Source organism: Nilaparvata lugens, chromosome 12 (genome assembly GCF_014356525.2).
Source record: "Nilaparvata lugens isolate BPH chromosome 12, ASM1435652v1, whole genome shotgun sequence".
NCBI lineage: Eukaryota > Metazoa > Arthropoda > Insecta > Hemiptera > Delphacidae > Nilaparvata > Nilaparvata lugens.
Window position 1 is genome coordinate 18,648,278 of NC_052515.1, and position 10,271 is coordinate 18,658,548.

The window sequence follows — 10,271 nt, forward strand, 5'->3', positions numbered from 1 at the left end:
ATGTAATGAACTGAAATATTGATTCGAATAATACATTGTTATTTGAATTATGAAAAATGCGTTCACATGCATAAACTGTTTATAATATTTCGTGTGAAACAAAATTATTGTTGATAAGAATGAACATGTAATGAACTGAAATATTGATTCGAATAATACATTGTTATTTGAATTATGAAAAATGCGTTCACATGCATAAACTGTTTATAATATTTCGTGTGAAACAAAATTATTGTTGATAAAAATGAACATGTAATGAACTGAAATATTGATTCGAATAATACATTGTTATTTGAATTATGAAAAATGCGTTCACATGCATAAACTGTTTATAATATCTCGTGTGAAACAAAATTATTGTTGATAAAAATGAACATGTAATGAACTGAAATATTTTTTGATAGTCATCTAGCAATTTGAATTGAGTTCAAGTAATCGGAGAATTTCCAAGTTATTACTTACTTTCAGTTTTGAATAGTGAATCTGTTGAGCAAGTTCTCCCTCTCTCGTATGATTTGATGATGAAAAATCTGAAACAAATAAGAGTCTAATGAAATATTTTTTCAACAGAAACGTGTGCCGGAAGAGAACTCATCCATGCTACCGCTGATGGAGGAGGTGCGACGAAGGGAGGAGGATGAGGAGGAGGAGGAAGCGGAGAATGAGATGGAATCAGAAAGCTTCCTGAAATTATTAAATAGTCGGGTGGAGAAACCGTGGACGCCTCTGCATGAGCTGGAAGAGGGCTTACCTTACCCAATATGTGATGTGAGAGAGGCATGCAACCAGCATGGTCGCCGAATTGTGGTCAAAATCCGGGTGCCTGGAGTGAGAACAACTGATGTTTATTTGCCAGAAAGATTCGCCCGGATTTTGAGCGAAAAAGACATTCAAAATTTCAAATTGCAGTGTAAATCATTATGTCTGTTTGTAAAGCATGTTAATGCTTTTATGACAGACATAAAAATTGTTAAATGCTAATTTTAACAATTTTTATGTCGCTAAGCACCCAGCATTAACATGCTTTACACGATATTATTATGTGTGAATAGATGAATAAAATGTGTGCATATTAGATAAAAAATTGTTTTCAATTCTTACCTGTTGTTGCCGTTGTTGATAAGTTCGTAATGAATAGTAGAAACACGCAGAAGAAGAAATGCTGCTTCACCTGCTCTGTTGTGAATGATATTTGAATAAGGTGACTGAGTCTTTTATAGTTTGTTGCGAGCATGCTCAGTAGTCTTTTCCGCTACACACACACACACACACACACACACACACACACACACACACACACACACAGCCGTACAGGCAAGCGCTGCTGGCTTCTCGCTCCCTCCTACATTAGCACGTGCTAATGTGGGTGGGCCTGCAATGCCAGCATCATTTCCCCCCTTTTCAAATCGCATTCACCTTTCAGATTTGAAATAATATTCTTATCATTCAAGCAATGTATCATAGCGTGTGAATTCATTTCCAACTCAATTGGAAATTAAACCAATTCAATTCAAGTTGATGTATTGATTAATTAACCTCAGTTAATGTTCAACCATTGAGTTGAAAGGTAATGAAAAATGGTATGTAGGAGAAAAAAGCAGAGTTCGAGGAAACGGGGTAGAGGAATCTTGAGTTCAGCGGCAAGAGTTTTTAAAGGTGTGTCAGGTTTGGCAGGTAATGTGACATCAACTATTTTAAATAAGGTAATCGATAACCTGGGAGAAGAATATCATATTCCGGGATACGAGTATTGCGGGCCGGGCACCAAGGTTAATGAAAGGTTAAAGAGAGGTGATCAAGGTATAAATTCATTAGATAGAGCTTGCAAGATACATGATATAGCCTATACTCAAAATAGCGATAATAAAACTCGAGCGGTAGCTGACAGAGCTCTAGCAAACGCTGCATGGGACATTTTCAAAAATCCTCAAACACCCCTTGCCGAGAAAGCACTTAGCTATCTTGTTACAAACGTTATGAAAGCTAAAGCGGCGTTTGGTGGGTCTTTGAGAAAGAAGAAGAAGAAGAATGAGAGGAGAAGTTATAGTAACGATATTAGACGCAAAGCTATAGCTCAGTTGAAAAAGCATATTGCAGGAAAAGGATATTTTTTGAAGCCTTTTCCTCAAATAACTAGTGGGGGGAGAGTTCCACCCCTACCCCCATCATCATATGGAGTGAGTTTATTCCCTCAAGTTAAGAAACGTAGAACAACAAAGAAGAGTAGGAAGAAGAAGAAGAAGGCATGAATATTGAAGCAGAATTGAGTAATTATGATTTGATTGATTGGTCGAAATTATTACAGATTCAGCTAAGAGGAATATATATGCTAGATGCATTACCCAAAAAAATTCTAAAAAACGAGAATGCCATTGTGAATTTAGCAAGGGAAAGCGAGGATGGGACACATTGGGTAGCATATAAGAAAGTTGGCTCTAATGTTTGGTATTTTGATCCAATTGGAAATTTACAACCTCCATACGAATTGGACAAATATTGGAAAAAAGAAAATGGAGTAAATATATTTTATAATGTGGAGCATATGCAACCATTAAATAGCGATTTTTGTGGTCATCTTACATTATTGTTTCTTGCAAATCAGTTGTAATTAAGTGTTTGTGGTGAACACACAAGATGGTAGTTATTACATTACGATCTAACACGAGTAACCTCTATGAACATTTACAAGAAATTATAGAATTGGATAAAAATTGTGAATGGGAAATTTGATTGATTAATTTTTCTAGTTACAATAGTATTGCAAACATTAACAAAGGAACAAATTCCAGCTTCAAATATGGTGATAGATTAATCGAGTTGGATACTGGTGCATATGAAGTTGAGGATATTATAAAATCTTTAAAGAATAAATTGAATATTGATGGGAAGAAGAATAAACTTATTATATGTGCAAACGCAAATACTATGAAGATTGAAATTCATTCTGATAAACCCATTGATTTAACACGTTCTGATTCGATTGCTAAGATACTTGGTTTTGATAATGTTGTTTTGCAGGCAAATAAATGGCATTATTCCAAACATTTGGTTAACATAACAAGCGTTGACAGTATTGTAGTTGAGTGTAATTTAGCTTGCGGCAGTTACTCTGAGGGAAAACAAAAACATATAATCTACGAATTTTTACCAAAGGTTCCTAGCGGTTATTTAATAAACGAAGTACCATCACCGATTATTTATGTACCTTTGAATATGCATCGAATTCAAACTATTAATGTAAAGGTAACGGACCAGAACGGATCGTTTATTGATTTCCGTGGAGATACAATTATAATTAGGTTGCACATACGTGAAAAGTAATGGGTTATCTTATTTTCAACCCACGTTCGAATATGTGCATGCACAATCAAGTCATTAGAGAAAGGAACGCGATAGCATCAACACCTAAAAACAAACGTGCTTTGTCGGCTAAAAGCGCGAGAATATTAGAAAAGTTGGGTTTTATAGTTGATTGGCGAAATGTCAGGAGGTCCCGCAGCAATTAGTGAAATTCTGGATGTGGAGACAGACCTTCAGTTTTATAATGATATTACTAAATTCCAATTTCACACTCATACAGTTTATTCGGGACAGGAAATAAAAAACTCTGACGAGGCACGTATTGGCATAAATTCTTTAGATGTCTATTCTTTACCTTGTAAATCATTCATATTGATTGAGGGAACAGTTAACTGTACAAAACCGGGAACAGACCCAGCCGATGCACCAGTTGCAGCAGACTATAAATTAAGCAGTAACGTAATCGGCAACCTTTTTGACGAAATACGATATGAATTAGCAGGTCAGCAAATTTCTAAATCAAGATTGATTGGATTAACATCCACAATTAAAGCTATTCTAGTGAAGAATACTCTCGATAAAAACACATATCACTTGGCTGGTTTTGACAGAGCAGGATATGAGCTTACGGATAATAAATTCACTTTCTGTGTACCGCTGAAATTAATCCTCCCGTTTTTTGAAGATTTTCAAAGAATAATTTTAAATTTGAAACAGGAACTCGTCTTATTGAGGTCACCGACAGATCTAAATTGTGTTGAGTCTACAAGTGGAACAGACGTTAGTGTGAAAATTACAAAATTACAATGGAGAATGCCCTACATAACTTTAGAAGATCATGTAAGACTGAAATTTTTGAGACTGCTCGATGCTGACACTCCACTGAAATTAGGTTTCCGGCATTGGGAAATTTGTGAATTACCAAATTTGCAAAATTCACTTAACCATTCTTGGGCAGTTCGTACCACATCGAGTTTTGATAGTCCAAAATACGTTATAATTGCATTTCAAACTGATCGTAAGAATAAAATTAAAAAATCAATATCTAATTTTGATAGCTGTGGTATTTACAATGTTAAAGTATATTTGAACAGTGAGTATTATCCATATGAAAATCTGCTAGGTAAGAAGGAAGTTTTATACCGGATGTTCCTGGATTTCGCACCCTCGTATTATAATCATTCAATCAATAGCGAACTCGGAACAGATATATATAGCGTATGGCATTTTGACACATTTACCTCTCAAATATGAATTATGCGCTCAATTATAATAATTGATTGTCATTAAATTAAAAAAGTCAAAATATAAAACTATGCAAATGAAGAGAGCCAGTAGTTTTATTAACATAATTATCAAAAGATAAAACTAGACATATTATAAAGCTAAGTCCAAATCAGCCAACCATTCAAGAGCTGCTGGTGCAGCATTCACAAAATCCTCAACGGCATGAGGATACAACCTGACAGGACAGACCTCAGTTATATGTTTCAAAGTTTGTTTTGGAGCTCCACAGTCACATTCAGGTGATGGAATGATCCCCCATTTATGCAGACTGTCCCCACATACACCATGCCCTGTTCGCACCCTGTTTAATCCCTTCCAAAGGTGACGGGGAAGGCTGAAACCTTCTGGCTCTTTATTTGGCTTGATAAGCCGTGCCAATTGGTCAGGTGCTTGCAAATTCCAAGAAGCATTCCACTCTGAGTCTATGTTGTAATTGGTTCTAACCAAATCCTTTGCAGATGTCAATGAAGGCCTTCTAGATCTGAGGCGACCTATTTCTAGGTCGGGAAGGTCTTCATGAATTGGCAGCATTGGGTTATCTGAAATCTTTTTGAACTCCTTTAACAGGGCATTTTTCCTCCGTAAGGGAGGTGGAGCAATATTGCTCAGTATTGGTAGCCAATTTACAGGAGTTGACTTGATACACCCAGTAATCATTCTCATAGCCATGTTGAGCTGTGCATCAATTTTCTTAGTGTGTGGGCTATTGATCCACACAGGTGCACAGTATTCTGCTACAGAATAAACAAGAGACAGAGTGGAGCACCGCAGGGTATGGGCTGAGGCACCCCAAGTAGAACCACACAATTTTTGAATTATGTTATTGCGGGTTTGAATTTTCTTTGAGGTGGTCTCCAGGTGTTTTTTGAAAGACAGTGTTCTATCCAGTGTAATACCTAGATATTTGGGGAAATTTTGATGCTGGAGAAGTACATTATTGAAATGAACCTGGAGTTTCCTATTTGCCATTTTATTATTTAGGTGGAATGAGCTGACTTCTGTTTTCTTCAGGTTTGGAATAAGCCTCCATTTATGGAAGTATTCCCCCATCTTCTTCAGGTCTTCAGAGAGCACTTCCTCAGTTTTTTCAAAATTTTTATGCTGAGCTGCAAGGGCCATATCATCAGCATATATGAACTTTTTAGAACATGTGATAGGCAAGTCTGCTGTGTATAAATTGAAAAGACTTGGAGCAAGGACTGAACCCTGTGGAAGACCATTATTAAGTTTTTTCTGTTTACTGATCTTATTGCCCAGAATAACTTCAAATTTCCTATCAGAAAGCATATTACCAATGAGCCTTATAATAGTTTGACATTGGATGACCTGTATCAGTTTGTATAAGAGTCCCTGTTTCCAAACTATGTCATATGCAGCAGTCAAATCCACAAATGCCACAGAAGTTTTCAAACACTTTTGAAACCCAGCTTCAATATGACTGGTCAGGCCTAGAACCTGGTCACCACAGCTTCTACTTGTTCTAAAGCCTGCTTGTTCCACAGGGATAGCTTCTGAGACTATTGGTCCAATTCTATTCAAAATGAGTCTTTCAAGCAGCTTATAGCAACAGCTCAACAGTGCTATAGGACGGTAGCTTTCAGCCTGATCCTCAGGTTTATTTGGCTTGAGGATTGCAATTATTTTTGTTCTCTTAAAAGCCTTTGGTAAGTGACCTGTTTGTAAAATATCAGAGAAAAATCTAGTCAATCATTGCAGAGCATTCTTTCCAAAATGAATTAGGAATTCTGGATGGATTCCATCAAACCCAGGAGCCTTGCCCACTTTAATTTCTTTCACAGCCTCCGTGAGCTCATCCAACGTGAAGTCTCTTGCAGACTCTGACCTGGTAGGAGCATTTTTCCTCATTGTAGTGAAAGATTTTTTAATTTCTTTTGTATGCTGAGGGTCCCGAGGTGCTCTGGACAGAGTAACCATTCTGCTTGCAATTTTATTTGGAGTGACCATGGGGGTCTTATGAATGACAGCACTCCCTCCACCCAGCTTTCTTAGTAGACTCCAGGCTTTTCTGCTAGATTTCTTAAAATCCAGAGATTCAGTAGTTTTCATCCATTTTTCCCGCCTTTCAGAGTCCAAGGTATGGAGGAGCTCTGTAGCTACATTTGGGTTCTCAGTCTCCAGATAAGTCTCATATAGCTGTTTACATTCACTACTCCATCCAGGGATGTACTCTTTTCGATAACCCCTAGGAACTTTCCTTTTAGCAGTTGCAATTACAGCTTTCACAAACCGATCATAATTCTTGCATACAGGGGGTATCCATCTTACCACTGCATCAAGCTCGTGAGTGAATTCTTTCCAGTTTGCTCTCTTAAAGTTCCATCTAGGTCGTGGAATGGATCGAATTATTGGAATTCGAATTCCCAGCTCAACCACTACTGGGCGGTGTTGACTGTGTGGAAAATTGCCCAGTACTCTACGAGATGTTTGCAATGGCTGATTGTCTTTGTTATGGGTGACAAAGCACAAATCTGGATTGTATTCCCTATTCCATGCAGCTGATTTAAACGTTCCTTTATCTTTGGCATTGAATATGAGGCTCATGTTGCTCCTCTCAGCCCAGCCCACAAGAGCTTCACCATTCTCATCACTCTGATTATAACGCCACATGGTGTGGTGACTGTTAAAGTCTCCAATGTATACAGCAGGGTGAGGCACATCTGGCAGCACCTCAGGTGACCAGGCTGCTGGAGGGGGCTTATATACATTAACTATGCTTGTATCCTCCACCATCACTGTCACTGTTTCGATGGTATTGCTTGACTTTGCTGACACAAGATAAGCATTTTCTACATTATTTCGTATATAAGTTGCACATCCATGATGCTTGTTGTAAGTTGCCCCTAAAACCTCATAGCCCGGTATCCTTCCCCTTGCCCCAAGCTGCTGCTCACTATCTGCGTGAGTCTCCTGAATGACAGCCACGTCTATTTTGTGCTTACTTAAAAGTTTGGATAGGTACTGACTCTTAGCATAGCTTATTCCTTCTACATTAATTTGACAAATTCTAATAATATACCTATAGTTCTAGTTGTGTGGTCCTGAGAAGGACCATTGAATTGAAATTTTCCATTTGATGTGTCAAACTGGCCAGGAGATCCTAAGATAAGCCTGGCCGCCAGCAGTTCTAGCTCATTTAGTATGAACCAAGGATGCACGTGTAACAATGTCACGGACGCGAGCTAGATTGCACCACAAAAAACGCAGCAGTCAACAAACAAAAATTAAATGCTCATATATTGCTGATCACTGCCAACCAAAAACCTTCACCAAAACTCCCGCCCAGGGGTTAAAAGGATGTGTCCCAGGAACAGACATCCCAATGGCAGATGTTCTTGCCTGTCCGCTATGGCGGTCATGTATTCGATTTAGTTCCCCAAATGCCGGTCTCCATCCTGCATTTGGGTATCCAGGCGCACCACGTGGAGGCGCTTCTAGCTTCTATAAGAGATATTGAAGATGTTACTTGGAGAGAAGAACTTCTGAGCTAGAACGAATACAATAATTGCGCCCGGAACAGAAATTGACTTTAAAACGTTTTGTGAATCAACACCGCTGATTGTTGTAGATTGTTCACACCAAACCAAGTCATTTGAAATCATCGACAGATGTTCGTATTGAAATGGAATTTAATAGTGCAGTACCTGCAAATACTTCCGCGTATTGCGTTTTAATTAGAGATTGTGTGATGGAGTACACACCTCTCATGAGCATGGTGAAAGAAGTTCAGTAATTTTATTGATAGAGCGCGCCATCTATATAAGGTGTGCATTCTGCTCAATTCAGTTCATTATCAGTTTCACCTTTGAACAGGCAACATGTCCTATTCTTTGTGTTCTGATATTTTGGACAAGCCACAAACTCGCTCTATTGGTATTCAGTGCGATCTTGATAGTTTCTATTATGAACCAAGCTGCGGTGCACCAATCCAGAAGCCGCTGGAGGTGGAGGAGGAGGAGAAACGAGAAGAGGAGGGGAGAGATGAAGGATTCGAGGAGCCCGCCGCCGAAGATAAAGAAGTGGACAAGCAGACGTCTACGAAAATTGCTACGGTTGATCTTCACTGGTTTAAACAAGATTGTAATCAAATTATTGTGAAAGAACTTGCCATAATTGATCAGTTTGATAATTATATTGTGTTACATTTCAAATCACCATTTGCAAAGACAGAATTGAGTGCAAAATTGTAAAACGATGTAACATGGTTAGAACGTCACTATCATAAAATAAAATGGGAAGATGGAGATTTAGAATACAGTGAGTCATTAATACGTGATTACCTTGCAGCTTATGAGAAAATTTTCACAAAAGGAACTGAGAAAGCAAAGTTTTTAAGAAGATTGCATAGCAACGTTCAATGTATACCAGAGGATTTTCCAAAACCTGATTTCAGCTTTTTCACTAGTTCATGGTGTTATGCTGCGTGTAACATTCATAAAAATAGACCACATTCTCGCTGTGCTTTATTCTCTGCCCAACATTATAATTCTTTGTTGTTAAAAAATATGTATCAAACAAATTATTTCTTGTGCGAAAACAATTGAATGCAAAGTATGAAAATGGCTCCGATGTACACGAATTCACAGAAAAGAAACTTTGCTCGTTATGGATTCTTCTACAACGGAAAGGATCTACAATGTGTTTATTGCCTGCATGCATTGAGACTGCATAAAGCACGTACATGTTGTCTGTCGTCAATTAATGAAGAAATACCACTTAATTACTCTATAATAGTTCCTGCCTATACTTAGTTTTCTTCATTTGCTCAACAACATGGATCCAAGAAAGTGGTTGGCTGCTGACAACGAATTGGAAGTGAGGTTAAAAAACTGTATTGATTGGTACGATGAGTGTGAAAGTGCAATTAGGAAATCAACTCCTGAAAATTATAGTTTGGTGAAACAATTGAAAGACATTTTTCTAAGCACGGTTAATTTAAATGATATAAGAGACTATCTATGTTATTATCGTCCTCATAATTTGTGTATAGATAAGCTAATTAGAATTGAAGATGAAATTATGAATAGTTGTGTTGAAATGTGTAAATAAACGTTTTCTGCCTTCAAATGATTTTTCATTCCAATATCCCATTCACGATTTTTAGTTTAGTTGCTGCTTAGAGCTAGACCAGACAACACGTGTGGGGTGATCTTTTTTATACAGACACGAGCCCCTATAACACGTGCATCTCATCAATTTAGAAAGAGAGATATATCTTTCTCTATTCCCCTCATTCGAGACACGTCAAACATCTGCGAGATGCAGTGTTATGGTTTTTCAAAATTCCAAAAATTAACTCGTCTCTTGATGTCAATTTCATTTAACGAATTTGATTCAATTGCGAAGAATATTAAATTTTCAACAGGATGTCAAGATGTTGATTTACCGTTAACAAAAACAGAAAATGTACACTTTTCGATTTTATCTGAGATTTTTGAACTGCTCAATATTCTAGACAGCGGTCATCTACATTATGATTGTACAAATGATTCAGCATTATCTGTTGTTAAAAATTCCGATGAACTTTGGAAATGCTTGTACGATATTGCAGATAAAAAATGTAAAAGAACTTAGATCATTGTAGAGATTTATAGCAATAGATGTGAGAGAGAGAGAATTTCTCAATAAATTCAATTAGATGTAGAGAGAGTCATTGACCTCACTCT

At 37.4% G+C, this 10,271-nt stretch overlaps 1 protein-coding gene across 1 annotated transcript; it reads right to left on the minus strand.

The window, feature by feature from the left end:
• Positions 1–6,294: 6,294 nt before the first annotated feature.
• Positions 6,295–7,338, minus strand: LOC120353926. Its single transcript, XM_039439471.1, has one exon. It carries the CDS (start codon positions 7,336–7,338, stop codon positions 6,295–6,297), a length of 1,044 nt encoding a protein of 347 aa, XP_039295405.1.
• Between the last annotated feature and the right edge of the window lie 2,933 nt (positions 7,339–10,271).

Coding starts and splice junctions, on each gene's coding strand:
- LOC120353926 (XM_039439471.1), bottom strand. CDS start 7,338: ATGGTGGAGGATACAAGCATAGTTAATGTATATAAGCCCCCTCCAGCA.